This window comes from Triturus cristatus, chromosome 3_1 (assembly GCF_964204655.1).
Source record: "Triturus cristatus chromosome 3_1, aTriCri1.1, whole genome shotgun sequence".
Classification (NCBI taxonomy): Eukaryota; Metazoa; Chordata; class Amphibia; order Caudata; family Salamandridae; genus Triturus; species Triturus cristatus.
Window position 1 is genome coordinate 514,038,973 of NC_140583.1, and position 16,440 is coordinate 514,055,412.

General features: G+C 40.9%; 1 protein-coding gene across 3 annotated transcripts in view; it reads left to right on the forward strand.

Annotated features, from left to right (window-relative positions):
• LOC146860512 (aminopeptidase N-like) overlaps window positions 1-16,440 on the forward strand; it is an 832,137-nt gene that overhangs the window by 402,004 nt on the left and 413,693 nt on the right. For all 3 annotated transcript variants that reach the window (XM_085644423.1, XM_085644424.1, XM_085644425.1), the window contains 2 exons: window positions 8,133-8,266; window positions 14,067-14,122. In XM_085644423.1, coding sequence (XP_085500549.1) covers window positions 8,133-8,266; window positions 14,067-14,122 — 190 coding nt within the window. The remainder of the gene's footprint in view (window positions 1-8,132; window positions 8,267-14,066; window positions 14,123-16,440) is intronic.

The window sequence follows — 16,440 nt, forward strand, 5'->3', positions numbered from 1 at the left end:
AACATTAATGCATTATAAACCTCATCTTGAAAACAAAGAGGAACCCGCTTCAAATGCAGCGGCCTTCAACTCCTCTTGGGAACCACAGATTCTTGTCCATCTGACCGTGAAGAGGAACCTGAGGTAGGACATGCATGTGTTGAGCGGCACTTTGCTACTCTGCCCAAATTCCAAATCCTGTGATCACTTGTTTTTATGGCATTTTTAAACACTTTGATTACCTGAATTGGCTGACTGTATTTCGACACACCAGAGGTTTTCCTAGGTAACCTGATCTTGACCCAGTCACCAACTTCAACAATCGTACTCTTCACAGCCTTTCTTAAATCATAACTAATTTTCCTTTTAACCATTCTACCTTGTTCTCTTTCCTTCCAACCATCTGTGTGACCTATATCACATCAACCAACACTCTCTTAGCAGAAACCCAAGACGGAGCCACTTATACATTCGCCACTCTACCTTTAAAGAGCTGAAAGGGAGCCACACCTGTAGAGCAATGGGGAGTGAAGCGATATTCTCTCACTTTTTTTTAACAGCAACCCCCCAGCAACCACCACAAGATTTTGCTTGTTGCATTGCTTCTTTAAACACCTTGATAAACCTCTCAACCACACCATTACTTTATGGATGATAAAGAGCAGACGTCTTGTGTTTAATACCTCTAGTAGACAAAAAATCCTCCACCATGCGTGAGGTGAATTGAACACCAGTGTCAGACAAAACAGTTTGTGGGAAGCCTTCACGCTCAAAAAGCTCATCTAAGAACTCTACAACAACAGTAGACTCAACTGAGTTCACAATCTTTATTTCCGGCCACCGTGAAAACAAATCAATGCATACGATGACATAACAATCTTGCGTTCTCAACTTCACCAGACCTAAAATGTCCAAGGAAATGTCTGCCCAAGGAGCAGCAGCCAATTCTCTAACCACCATTGGTTGTGTTCTACACTTGATGGACTTATCACAATTAATACACTCAGCACATTTCCGCACCAGTCGACAAAAAAGTCCATGGCGGGCCACCAGTACACTTCTCTGATTCTCTCCTTGGTCTTGGCTATCCCCATGTGTGAGGCATGGGCACTCCCAACCAATTTCGCCCTTAAGACAAGTGGTGGAATTTGCTTACTTCCATGCATAAGTACACCACCTACAACAGCCAAATCCTCTTTGACATGCCAAAAACCCTTCAGCAGATCATCACCGTTTTTTCATCACACCACCCATTTTTCACCTTGGTTATCACCTTCTGTAAAATCACATCACTAAGAAGATGTTCCTTCCACTCACTTTCCGAAACAAAACCTTCGCTAATCAAACACACATTCACATCCTTTTCCAGATCCTCTCCAGCAAAGTATTCAATTTCTTCAGCTGCGTCATCATCAATACCGCCAAGTCTCGAAAGACAGTCAGCAAGAACATTGTTATAACCAGGTAAGTATGACAGTTCAAAATCAAATTCTTGAAGAGCCACCACTCACTTGCGAATGTGGTGAGAGACAAAATCTATGTCTTTCTTCGTAAAAACTTCTTTGAGCTGCTTGTGATCAGAGAGAATCTTAAACCTTTTACCCCACAAAAATTCCTTAACTTTTGCATTGCCCAGAACACAACTAACGCCTCCTTCTCAACAATGGAGTAATTGCATTCCACACCTCTTCGAGGCCTGGAGATGAACAAAATGTTTTTTTCCACTCCATCCACTTTTGTAACAGAACTGCCCCTAGACCAGTCGAGCTTACATCGGTCATGAGAAAAGAGGATTTAGCAGGGTCAAAACTACTCAGACATGATGCATTTTTTAGGTTAATCTTAATACCAATGAATTCTCTTTCACAATTTTTTAACCACTCAAATTCTCAGCCTTTTTTCAACAACAACCTTAGGGATAAGGCTTTCCTGCAAAATTCGGAATTAATTTATGATAGAACTTGGCCATGCCCAAAAACTTAATACGTTCATCCTTACTAGATGGTGAACCAAGTTGAGGATAGACTCAACAAGAGTTTTCTTTGGTTTGATTCCATCTCCTGAAACAAAATGTCTAAGGTACTCAAATTTTTTTACTTTGAATTTGCACTTGTCAGCACGAAGGGTGAGGCCAGCACTTTGTAACTTTGCCAAAACTGTTCTCAACCTCAAATCAAGCTGTTCCAAATCAGCTCCAAAAATGAGAACGTCATCCTGATAGACCTTCACACCCTTTAAATCTCTAAGAATGCCCTCCATTACTCTTTGAAAAATGGAGGCAGCCAAAATAAGCCCAAAGGGCATTCTCAGAAATGTTAACGTACCTAAGGGAGTAGCAAAAGTTGTGTAATCTTGAGAGGAAGCATGCAGCCTAACCTGGTGGTAAGCAGAGGATAAATCCAAAGAGGAAAAATGCTTCGCACCTTCAAGGGAACACAACATTTCAGCTATGTTGGGTAGCGGGTAGTGATCAATGACCACCGCTCTGTTGAGGTCCCTCAAGTGCATACAGAGTCGGGCCTCCCCATTTGCCTTGTGTGCCTTTACTACCAGAGAGACCCATTCTGTTGCCTCAACCTCTTGGATGATACCCTTTGCAAGGAGTTTGTCCAGCTCACTCTTCATGCTTTCCCTTACAAAGAGAGAGGAACACTCCTAACTTTGGCAACCTTGAGAATAGAAATTACTTTAAGTCTTATTTGATGTGCATAATTTTTAAAGCATCCTAGCTCGCTTGCAAACACAGCAGGAAAATCTTTGATCAAATTAATAACCAAACAGTCAACCACTCTAACAGGAGGCAACTCTTTCAGACAGACCTGAGGATCTTCGTTGGGGTCAAGAAACACATGCAGATCTCTTTGGTGAAGTCAACTTATAAGTGAGTCACCTTTCAGTGACACATGCATTTTACCAGAGATCACTCTTCCCTTGAAATGTATTGACCCCCAAAATTAACCAAGTAGGTCTATAGTGACACCACCATATCCCTTAGGTCTGATGTCAAGCTTTTTTAGAACAACTTTATCTTGTAAATAACTCTCATAAAACATTTTGGGAACAAGTGTAATTTTGGCCCCAGAGTCGAACAGCATTTTGACCGATACATCATTGATTTAAACATCCTCATAAGAGCCATCAGGCTTGTTCCCAGTAACCTGGCAAATAATGACTTCTTCAGCATCATCATCATAGCCATCAACTTCTTTGAAAGACTTGTGAACTTTACCTGACCTACAACATTTTGAAACATGACCTTTCTTACCACAAATTTTCCAAATGACTTTCCAACCTGGACAGTTTTTAAAATCAGCCGTGTGACCAGAGTCACCACACCTGTAACACCTGCCTTGAAATTGTTTGGAATTCCAAGATTTCTGATTTTGAAAAAAAGGTCTTTGATTATGGTAAGTGAATTTCTGAGGTTGATAAGACTATTTTTGATCTAAGACTTTTTTGGATTTAATGGACTTAGCCGTAACAACTTTGACATCAGAGTGATCATTTTTCTCAGAAGAAGATTCTTTCTTTATGATATCAACACACACTTTCGAGTGTTTATGGCTCTTAGCGATGGTTATAACTTCTTGTAGAGAAGGGTTATCTTTTTGCTGTAGGGCATCTCTAGTTTTGTCTTGCACACAACCCAACATAAACTGATCCCTCAGGCGTTCCTCCAATGTGGCACCAAAGTTGCAGGTTGAAGCTAATTTAATTAAAATTGTTATGTGCTGCTCCACGGACTCATCTTCCCTCTGCATCCGTCTACCAAAATGATAGTGTTCTAGGACAGTACTAATCTTAGGTAGACAGTGCAAGTCAAGCTTCTTAATACAAATATCATACTCATTAAGAGATGCAGCGTCACTATCAGCAAGATCAGGTAGGTGCTCAAAAACCTCCTGCCCCTCAGAACCTAAACAGTGCATGAGAAGGGAAGTTTTCCTCTCTGCACTGAGGGAGGTACCACAGACATGAGCATAGTGGTTAAATACCTTCTTCCACTTTTGCCAAAGTATAGGAGGTACACCTGGAGAAGAGAGAAAAAACAGAAGTGACGGAACATTCTGCATTTAAAAAAAAAAATAAAGATACACTATTACATAAAATTAGAAAGAAAAGAAACAAGTTAAGTGACTCTGAAAATGTGATAACCACCTACTAAAAGGCTGCAACGTGATGACATCGGTGAAAGTCATGCAAACACGCTGATACCTAAAATGTCGACCACACATTCACATGATGACGCGAGGACCAGGCAAGTCAGGCAACACGAAGAGCGAATGAGCCCTTCTAAAGAAAATGGTGTGCTGCGTACATACCTCAGAGCAGCCCACAAAGTCAGCGAAACTTCCCTCCAAAGTCCGCTCATCTGACAAGGTCCTTCTAGATATCAGCAAAATTGAGAGGATTGTGTGAAAATTCAAACTCTTCAGATTTTTCTATAACAGGATGCCATATGATCACACAAACCAACATCTCCTCAGCAGAAGCTGAATAAATTGTAGATCATCAGGGGGTAGGAGACTTGCACGTCGTGTTGACTCGTGGAGCTGTTCTTTTTTTTTTTTTTAAAGTAGGCTATTGGGGTCTCTTTCTTTGCGTGAGTAGATCATCACAAAAATGTGGAAGTTAGTCCCTCTTAAATGATGATCCAGACTTTTGTTTTAGAAGTGAGAGGGTTTAATTTATGTAGGAACAAGCTTAGAGACCCCATCCAGCAGCTAGTCAGGAATAACTGCCTTCTCAGTTCAAGCAGTGCTAGGCAACCTTCACCACATTCCAGGTTCTGGAATCTGTGGCTTACAAAGAAGGTACAGAACACCACAAGGCCCTTTATGTACCCAGCTCGGCTGGTCCGCAATTGATGGCAGTTTTCCTACGCAGAGGGCCATTAATTGTCTTTTTAGATGTGCCAAAAATGTGATGTTTAACTAAGGTGCTGGTGTGAGGGTTTCGTAAATTTTAATCACCATCCAGGAATGTGATCTATGGCTGAAGGTGTTTTTATCAAGTAGCAAGGAATATCATTTTGCTGCTCTGTTTATGGCATGTTTAAAAGTTGTGAAAGGGAGGTTGTTGTACCAGAACTCAGCAGTGCATGTAGTTAGTAATGATTGATGGAGATATTGATTGACATTTTCAAGTTCTGTCCAAAGGGCCTTATTAAGTAGGGAACATGCTGAATTTTGTTTCAGTCAATCCCAAAGCTTTATTGTGGTATACATTCTCCCTATTTTTTCATTTATAGGCACCGGTGATGCTAACTGGGGTAGCTGAAAGACCTTTTTCTAAGTTGTAATTAGCAGCTTATTCAAGAGTTTTGAATCTTTGTTGTGTAAAGTAATGCTAGCGTAAGATATCGTTGGCAGCATTTGTGCTGCTATCGCGTGAGAATTGGTTTTTAGGATGGGCCCTTCAGGTTTTCTGCCAGGGTCCTAAAGGAAAAACTAATGCGCAGGTACTCTGTGACATGTAGTTTTTCTGTTCTTGAAGATTTAATCTACTGTCCATGTAAAACCCCTGGTATTTGTAGCTGGTTACCTCCTCTAGGGGTTTACTGTCTAGCCAGATAGTCTGCTTGGTGCTAGGACAATTGCTAATGAGCATTGTTTTGCTTTTTGATGTATTCATTTCTAGTTTCTTAGCTGTTATATATTCCATCATTTCAGTAAGTGACCTTCGCAGGCCAACCTTAGTTAAGCTCATTAGCATGATCTGCAGATGAAAGATGCTATATTAATAGCTTGGAATTGATCTTGTTAAACCATTGTGTCAAGTCAGACATATACAGATTAAAATGGTGCGGCACCAACACGCATCCTTGTTTCATGCCTTTATTTGTGTTTAGCATTCTTGATCATCCGGAGCCATTGCCCAACTTTATTCTTATCCACGTTTGGGAGTAGAATACTAATCTGCACCTTACTATTCTTTCAGGGATGTTCCAAGCTCTCAGTTTTTTTGATAGGTAGTGATGATCCACACTGTCAAAGGCTGCTTTTAGATCTGTGAAACGAAGGTGCAGTTGTTGTTTTTTCCGCTTGTATTTTTCTGCTATTAAAGAGAGAGTTAGAATATTTGTGGCCATTCTGGTCCCTTTTCTAAAACCTGTCTGGTTAATAAGGCTCAAGTTGAACTTGTCCAACCAGTCAATCAGGTCTGCCAAGATCAAGGAGACATGATAGTTTGCTGTTACATCTAGTAGTGCAATACGCCCTTAATTTGATGGGTTAGTTCTGTCTACGCCTTTGTAGATTGGTGTAATAATTGAGCCTCGTCATCTAGATAGTATCCAAATGTGTAATTCTACTTCTTTAAAAAGTGTGGCAGATGTTTGCTCCAGAAAGCTGGATTGTGTTTAAAAATAGCTTCATGGATGACATTAGGCCCTGCGCTCCATCTCCTCTGCCTTTTTGTATTATGTTAGTTATTTTCTCTGCTGAGTAAGATGACAAATCTGTTTATTCCTTTGGAATGCAAATACCCTCATTTCTGCAGTTAGAGGTTTCTGCTTTTCCAATTGCCGTTGCTGGGTCTTGTTGATGAAAGCCATCCAGGTAAAAATTCTGCCCAGTTGTGTTCTTGTAAGTTTGAGGTAATGGCATTCACTGGCCTGTTCAGGTTATTATTTACCATAGGTGCTGGAGTTGGTTTGCCTAGTGCTAAACAGGAATTTTGACCAGAATTTGCCATTTCTATTTCTTTTGTCTTCCCATGACTTCTTTTTGTAATCTTTTCTCAGATGACGTGCGGAATCCTATGCCGTTTGGTCAGGGTCCATTGTTCTTAATTTCCTGATGGCTTTCTTTAGTTCACGTTTCGGAATTTGAACTTCGCTCGCTCTTTCAATACGATTTTTATTTCTTTGTGCCTGTTTTTGTGTTCCTAATATTAATGATGTGAATTTTGATACAATTTTGATGTAAAGTCTGTCCAGGCATGTATTGTATTGGGACCCTCATAGCCACTGTCTTTTATTAATTCTTTTATTTAAAGAAATGATTCTTTTATTACATTTATAGCTTTTATGTTTACCGCGGCATCACACTTGATTTTTGTTTTGGATGACCTTGATCACTGTTTTTAAAAGTTTATATTTTGTAGGTCCTGTAGGGTTTCATTTGTTCATTTAAGGTGCTTTAGATCGATCGAATAGATGTTTCCCTCCATTACTGGGGTAGCCTGATGCTATGTAAATTTAGGTTGAAGTAAATGGGTTGGTAAGATCGATGAGGGTGGTGTATTCAATAGAAAATTGGGTAAGAAATTATATTAATGGTAGAGAAATTAACATTAAATTAAGTCTGGTTCACTCCTTCACTCATGGTATGCATACTTAGGAGGGGTATCTTCCGTCGATTTGCCATTTATCACTCTCATTCCTAGATACTCTAATGCCATTACTAGCTGATGGCCTGTACGGTCAGGAGAAGTTGTCTTTAATTGACTTGCTTAGACCAGTTTAGAGCACCTTAAGCATATTTGGGAACAGGACTATGAATCCCAAATAAGTCAAAATATGATATTACATTTAATTCACTGCTATTATATTTAGACTGCATTGTAATACATATGGTAATCTGTTTTACCCCCTCACATCTCAAATTGCAATGCACCTTTGTATTTTATTCATTAATTGAAAGGTTTACCACTATTTAAAGACCAATTGAAAAACTGTTATCCTGTTTGTTATATTAGGGTAGTGTAAGTACCACAATGCTTCACAATGAGAGCTTTAAAGATACTTGTGCATATGTAAGCTACACCTGAACCTGAAAGCTGAGGGGTGAAGGGGGTGAAATGGTGTTTCATTTTTTCCACCTTATCCAGTTCTCTTTAAATGTATGATTTTGTTATGTCCCATGGTTATCATATAGGCTACCATATGCGTAATTAAATGTGCATAAAATAGTTTCCATAAACTGTGTTACAAGAAGTATGAGCATACTAAAGCATGGCGATTGAGTACAAATATGAGCTGAAATTAATTATGTCAAAGTCTGCAAAGACAAGATAGTCCACTTGCTAATTTTTGTGCCATCCAGTTTATTTTAAAAACAATGTTGAAGGGCTCATTTCCCATTTATTTATCTGGTATTAAGCAACGCGATATTGCGCATATTGTATAACATTACCTTGTTTTCTGCCAGCCACTATTGAACCATTTAAGGTAGATGCTGGAAGCTGGATTTTGCTGAACATCAAAGCAACTGGATACTTTAGAGTTAATTACGACCAAGAAAACATGAGGAAGCTTATTAAGCAACTGGAAACCAATCCCAATGTAAGTTCACATTTTGATAACAAATTAAAACATCTCACCCCACCTGCATTCATGTGTTTCAAATGCATTTAGAAAGCAGTTTTAACACAAAAATGGCTGTTAAAGCCATCAGTTTTTAGAATTCCCAGAATCAGAGCTCCAGGAGCCAGATGCAAACATTGAAAAGGCTTTGTCACCAGTGCCAATGTACATGAAACACGTAGCATAACGCATTTCTTGAGGCTGATCTGAAAGTATTAATTATTGGATTATTTGTGATACAAATAGAGCAATATAAATTGTCTCTCAGCTTTCATGCAATTGTTTTAGGTATAGTCAGTAAATTCGTAGGTCAGATCATCTAGCCATAAGATAGAGAGACATGGAGTGACTGCTAGATATCGCTGTACAAAGTTACAAGATTTTGAGAAGCTTTCGGCTATCCCAGACTGGAGTATACAAATTAATTTTAGGAATCTCAAATGTCTTGGAGATATTATGCCATACTCTATCTGTCTGTACTGTCTTTGGTCATTTTTAAAAAAAGCTCATGAATGAATATACTTGAAATGTTCGCTTTGCAATGATGCTCCATTTAAACCCAAGCATTGTTTAACATGGGCAGTGCCAAGCCTCCAGAATTCAGGATCATCACAACTCATGTGGCTATCGTAGTAACAAAAGTGAAAATCTGGAAGGCCTAATTCACCTCTCAAAAATGCCTGAAAAAGTCACTGAATTGTCCATTGTTTTCTGTTTTTCCCACAAATAAAATCTATTATTAGTAATTAAGCTTGAGGAAAATAAACTACTATGGGAGATAACAGAGCATAGCTCTCGCATGGCAGAAAACTGAGAAACAATTAAGCTCAACCAATGATAGAGGCAGTGTAAACTATCTTTTATGGGGTCTTGCTACAGTGTCCAGCTGGGGCTGGAAACTGAGCTCATATAATATGTCACGGCTACTGCTGAATCCGATTCCAAAATACGTCATGAGTGAGTAACTTTAAGGTAGTTGATTGCTTAAAAGGTGCAATTCCTGGATGTAGGGTTTGAGTGGCATTAAGTAGATGTTCTGTTATTTTACCATACGACGGGGCATATTATCAAGGGGCCGCAATAAAATTATCGCCGCTTTAGCCTCCGTTTTCGGGCAAAAAGCGGCGATAATTTTATAGCATTATCATCAAGGACACGCTAGTGTGTGATTCCTTGACTTAGCGCCCGTTTTCCACACGCCTCGCCTCGCATCGATAATGAGATGCAAAGGAGGCGTGGCTGTCAAAACAACATGGGAAAATATCGCGAAGGCAGCTTCACGATATTATCAACGAGGAGTAGCGATATTTGAAATCGCGTTAAGTATGCCTTAACGCAGGAATTTTACATCTGTTAAATTCCTGACTAAGGCATACCTAACATGGGGGGTGGATTGTGTGGCTAATACCACAGGCCCTATCATCAAGGATATCGCCGTTTTCCATGGAACATCACTGGAAAACCAGCGATGTTCCATGGAAAACACCGCTGTCACTGGAATAATTATCGCCATTGCGCTATGCGTTGTTAATACAGCGCTAGCATGGCGATAATTTCCAGCAATAAAAATCCTCACGCTAAGAACGGGCAGCGATAATTATCGATGCGGCTTGATATTATGCCCCTATATTGAACGCTTCCCAGCGGAGACCAAGATTATACAGGGATCTCTATTGTCTGTCGTGATTGACATCCCCGAGAATTAGTTTTATGTTCAAATTGAACCATGGTAGCATCACTATCAAATGACTGGCAATAGTTAAAGAGCAAACAGACGCAGGAAGTGTGTACATGATTGTTGTGTCCCACAAAAACTCTGAAGGGGTGTCCTTCTTCCTATTTAGAAAGACTAGGGCGGTTGATATATCATAAAGTGTAAGCATTTCCTAAATATAATCACTTTGAAACCTCAACTATATAAATACCCAATCATGCATACATATAACTGGTTTAAGTTTCATGCACTTAAGTAGGGGAAAGCATACCAAACAGAAAGAGATATATTGTAATTTGAGTATCATATTAATGTTATCTCGCCACTATTATTATCACTGGGGAGCAGTAGCAGCTGCTACAGAATAGGTGTGGTCGGGTGGGGGAAGAGGGGATGGAGGGAGTGAGTGGGAAATAATAAAGAAAAAATTAGCACATACCTTTATACTGCCGACAGTCGGCCACTGCCTCTTCCTCCTCTGTCCGCCTATCTGGACTTGGCAGGAAGCATACAGCCTCCCAGAATCCCCTGACCAATCACAACGCTGCCTTACATGGTTTGGCGCTCAGACAGGGGTTGGCAGGCTCTGCATATTCTCCACCCAGGGGCGTGGAACATGCAGAGTGCGTATGATGGTTTGGACGGCCCAAAACTGCCGGCCAAACCATCATACACACTTTAGGTGCTGGCACCACTCCTCCCCCTGTGACGCAGGGAGCCCAGCCTTGCCACCCTGGCTTCAGCTGAAAGCTGAATACAAAAAACAAAATGATAATAACAAACATTATTATCATTTCATTTTTTGTATTCTGCTTGCAGTTGAAACAGTGGGGCAACCCTCACTGCCGGAAGGAATAAAAAGTAGATGTGGATACTGTTATACCTGATATACTTGGTGTGGTAGTACCCAAGACGTTCTGTTTCACACCTCATGTTTGCTGAACATAATTTATTTTGATGTTAGTACGATGTGCACTTTACCCATGCTAACCTGTGGTAACGTTCATGTACTGTCTCCCTAAAACATGGTAAAATTGCCCTACACCTTATTTGCACATTAAATTTACTTATAATTCCCTAGTGAATTGTATAACAAGAACCCCAGGGCCTGTAAATAAATGTTACTAGTGGGCTGCATCATTCATTGTGCCACCCACTAAAGTAGCCCAGCAAAACATGTCTCTTGCCACTGCAGCCTGTAGTGCAGTTTTAAACTGCTTTTTCATCCTGACAAAATAAAACTTTTGCCAGGCCTAAACCTTCCTTTTTATCACTTATAAACCGCCCTTAAAGTAGACCCTAAAGGCTCCTAGGGCAGGGTGCTTGGTATTTAAAAAGTAGGAGATGTGTGTTTACATATTACATGTCCTGGCAGTTAAAAACCCTGAAAGTCGTTTATCACCGTTGTAAGACTATGGGTCACCTTATTACACTCAGTAAGTGATAACTTCTGTTTAAGACCAGATAGAGTAATGATGTTTCCACTAAAGTCAATTGTAATATAAAATTCTCTTCAATGTAAAGTCAGATTTTAAGTTACTATCCTTCAAATGCCCCTTGTAGTTGCATGTTTCTGCCCTAAACAAAAATGTGCCTTTCTACCAGTTTCCAGGGTCATGTTGACTGTGAATGGCTCTTATGTTGTGGGCCCTGCCCTGATTGCACTTGAAAGGACATATCGGCAGTACACATAAAGGAATTTGATATCAGAACTACCCATGTCTTTGTCACCATAGACAGTGTGGAGCCAGGGCTAAGGGAAGAACTAACTAGAGCCAGTTTGGGTAGCAGGCTTGGAACTTCCCACACACAAAGGCTGGCACCAGGTATAAATATGGCAACTTCAGAACTTTTCATGAGAACGCCGCTGGGCCTGGGTAAGATTCAAAATAAGGGCTTGCCTGTTGTATGCAGGAGGAAGATTGGGCTTGCTTGACTTGAACCCAGGCTTTCTAGAAGTGACTCCAAGGGTCACTTAGCTGACCTCCTGTTTGAGCTACAGTGATACAACAAGCTTCTCGAGGACTCCCAGCAACTGCTCTGCTGACAGGCACCAGCTGGATCTATCTGAGCACTGCTGGAGTGAATCCTGACCACCTAGAGCTGTCCCCCAGGCTCCAGACCCTTGACTGGCATCAGAATGTACTCCTCCTGACCATATGGTGGAAATGCACGTTTTGTGCTCCTTGTGACCAAGAAATGACTTCTTTGTGCTGAGAAATGTCAGTCCACAGTGATTGCCACAGCAAAACACAAGAGAGACCTGCTCTTTGTGCCAACATCAACTGTCTGTGACAAACACCAAGGCGCGGCTCCATTGAAATATACACTTCTCACTGACAATGAAAGCTCATGTTGACCAACAGTGTGAAGCTACAGAAATGATTGGCTCTTGGGTCACCTTATTACACTCAGTAAGTGATAACTTCTGTTTAAGACCAGATAGAGTAATGATGTTTCCACTAAAGTCAATTGTAATATAAAATTCTCTTCAATGTAAAGTCAGATTTTAAGTTACTATCCTTCAAATGCCCCTTGTAGTTGCATGTTTCTGCCCTAAACAAAAATGTGCCTTTCTACCAGTTTCCAGGGTCATGTTGACTGTGAATGGCTCTTATGTTGTGGGCCCTGCCCTGATTGCACTTGAAAGGACATATCGGCAGTACACATAAAGGAATTTGATATCAGAACTACCCATGTCTTTGTCACCATAGACAGTGTGGAGCCAGGGCTAAGGGAAGAACTAACTAGAGCCAGTTTGGGTAGCAGGCTTGGAACTTCCCACACACAAAGGCTGGCACCAGGTATAAATATGGCAACTTCAGAACTTTTCATGAGAACGCCGCTGGGCCTGGGTAAGATTCAAAATAAGGGCTTGCCTGTTGTATGCAGGAGGAAGATTGGGCTTGCTTGACTTGAACCCAGGCTTTCTAGAAGTGACTCCAAGGGTCACTTAGCTGACCTCCTGTTTGAGCTACAGTGATACAACAAGCTTCTCGAGGACTCCCAGCAACTGCTCTGCTGACAGGCACCAGCTGGATCTATCTGAGCACTGCTGGAGTGAATCCTGACCACCTAGAGCTGTCCCCCAGGCTCCAGACCCTTGACTGGCATCAGAATGTACTCCTCCTGACCATATGGTGGAAATGCACGTTTTGTGCTCCTTGTGACCAAGAAATGACTTCTTTGTGCTGAGAAATGTCAGTCCACAGTGATTGCCACAGCAAAACACAAGAGAGACCTGCTCTTTGTGCCAACATCAACTGTCTGTGACAAACACCAAGGCGCGGCTCCATTGAAATATACACTTCTCACTGACAATGAAAGCTCATGTTGACCAACAGTGTGAAGCTACAGAAATGATTGGCTCTTCATGCCAATAAAGCAGCTGTCCACAGTGCCTGAACTGCTGCTCACACTGACAATGACCTTGCGGCACCAGTCTACCCAAAACGTAGCTCCTCACACAGACTTGAGAAAGTAATTCTTCATCAGGGCGAACCTGGTCTCTGTATCCAACTGGCTGTCAATCATGGTCAGCCTAAAATTGTGACTTTACCCTGGTCCATTGCAACCAGATAACTGCAATTTGTGTTTGTGCATTTTAGAGTATTTGCACCTGTTCAACTTTAAAAAATCAATCAATCAATCCGAGGTTTGTTAAGCGCGACTACTCACCCATAAGGGTCTCAAGGTGCTAGGGGTGGCGGGGGAGTGCAGGATCTATTCCATCAAGGAGGGGGTTCTGTCGAAGAGCCAGGTTTTGAGGTTTCTTGCGAAGATGGGGAGCGCTGTTTTCTGTCTGAGGTGGAGCGGAAGGGCATTCCGGGCTTTGGCCGCGAGGAAGGAGAAGGAGCGGCCTCCCGATCTGGTCATTCTGGTGCGGGGGACCATGGTGTAGAAGAGTTGGGCTGATCGTAGGGTCAAAATGGGAAGTCTTTGGTCAGCCTTTTTTTTATTTCATGGTATTTGTGTGTATAGATGTTTTTATGATTGAATTCCATATGAAAAAATGTATAACACACTTATTAGAAATTAAATGTGCTATTTTACTGCTTGTTGTAGGCGATTTCCCCTATTGACCGGGCACAGATCATTAATGACGCCTTCAACCTGGCAAGGTAAACTGACAATTCTTCTTTGCATTTATCTCAGTGATATCTCATGGGGTGCTCTCCAGTATCATTAATGGCTTTAAACGTGCACTCTGAGCTGCTTGTTTCAAATAAATTCCATAAGGTAAATGTGAAGATATTTCCTACTTCAATTTGGCAATCCACTATGCAATTTATTGGTATATCACATTCATTTGGGTGTGGCTGCTGAATTCAACTCAAGAATATAGGGCCTGATTATAAGTTTGGCACAGTTGCACCGGCTCTCTGCCGGCACTGCTGCACCATACCCCCACAAGGACCGGCCTCCATATTACAAGTTTAACTCTTGTACGGCGGACAGTCCATCACCTTTCCCATGGCAGTGCCTGGAACACAAGCACTGCAATGGGAAGGGAAAAAAAGTTCCAGCATGGCATAGATGGTGACATTCATGCCGTGATGGAACTTTGGGGGTATACAGACATTGGGGCACATGCTGTGCCCCCCAAATGTGGCAGGGGCGCCTCCTTTGTTCCCCCACCGCAAGCCTTTTCAGGGCGGAACTCCCACCATGAAATGGTCTGGCAGTGGTGGAACTAGTAATATGCTCAGTGGGACTGCCCTATTCCCACTGAGCATACTACATTGTGATGCTCCTCTGCCATCGCCAGGGAATGACTGTTCTCTGGTGCAGCCAGCGGTCCTCTGCCGCAACAACTTTGCAAGCCGAAAGCGGCAGACAGACCACCGCCCCCACGAGTCTGGTGGTCGCAAGGCTGCCAGACTCGTAATCAGGCCCATATATTAACCATGCTATTGAGGTCAAAATGTCAAAGAAGGGGCTATTGAACTGTGGAATATATAATGTTTAACAACAATCTTCAGTTGGAAATACTGATTACTAAAATAATATTGTTTAATTAATATTGTTTTTATGGTCTTCAATTGATTTAATTTGGGTTGTGGGTTTACAAGGGGCCTGTGTGGGCGGTGTTATAGAAAACATTTGTACTTTGGATACATTATTGATGTCAATGATTACTTTTTTGTTAATTAATATAATCAATGTATTCATTTTACTTAATTTGTTAATATTTGTTGTGTATTTGGGGAGGTTAGAAAGAGTGGCTTTTGAAATCAAATGTTGTGTGTATGTTCTTTATATTGTTTACTTACTTTTCAATTAATTATTGATGTGCTTAAATATTGCATCACTTTTTAATTGTTTAATGATTTAAAAAGTATTGTTTTGTATGTTGGTTTGAAGTTGTAATTACTTATGTTAATTATTAGTTATTTGTTAATTTGTTTAATATTTTAATTTTTAGGTAATATGCTAATATTTTCCCCAGGACTTTTATTGTTATTGGGGGAATATGTTGGGAATATTTCAAAATAAATAATATAAATATTTATAAATTATTACATATTCCTTGTGCAATTCTATCTTTAAGATCTTAACAAAAAAATGACATCCATGTCTACTGAGCATTTATGGCATATTCAGCCCTGAACCAACATACAGAGCTTACTTTCACTTTATTATATGAAAATGATTGTGAGTTCCAACAAGATAGAAGGAAAAGAAACTCTAATATAACTAAATTCCAGTTCCGACTTACTACAGCTAACTCATGCCCGTCATCACCCACCCAACCCCCCGAACGTAGAATGATCTATTCATCTTACATTAAGTTATATTGTAAATATTGTCCTCATAAATCCTTTGCATGCTTGCCAGTCCATGACTTTAAAATAGCTGAAACTCCAAAAAGGGGAGTTACATTGTACCTTTTAATCGAAGAGGCCCAAGACCTTCCTTTAAGGAGGATGAACAGTGGTTGCCAGGCCGCTGCTCCAAATTAGTTTTTTATGCCGATGTCCACTCACCCGTAAGGAGGGGTGGCAAGCCTATTGTTAGCTATTTGTTCAAGTGTAAGAAGAGACCAAAGTCTATACAATTTGTAAGCAGGGTAAGCAGTGGCATGTCTTTTTTCCTAAATGTAAGCTGTGTTCAGCTTGGCTGCACCCAGGTACTACATTACTATATGAAAATTGCTCTTGACCATTGCTTTAAATTCAGTGATCTTCAGACCCAATAGCATCTTTTCCAAAGAGGAAGGTAGAGGGTATCAGAGTATGTCCTTCTTCATTCCTGCCACCCCCTCCCAAAATGGACAAACCATTAGGCAATGCCACCAAATGTTCAAAGCATCCCCTATGGCCCCACAACCTCTCCAGCATTTAGGGATTGTGTTTTGGGAACATTAAGTACAAGCAAAGAGGAGTGTAGTGCCAGCCATACCACAGTTTGTAATCAATTTCGCTACCCAAAACTGATA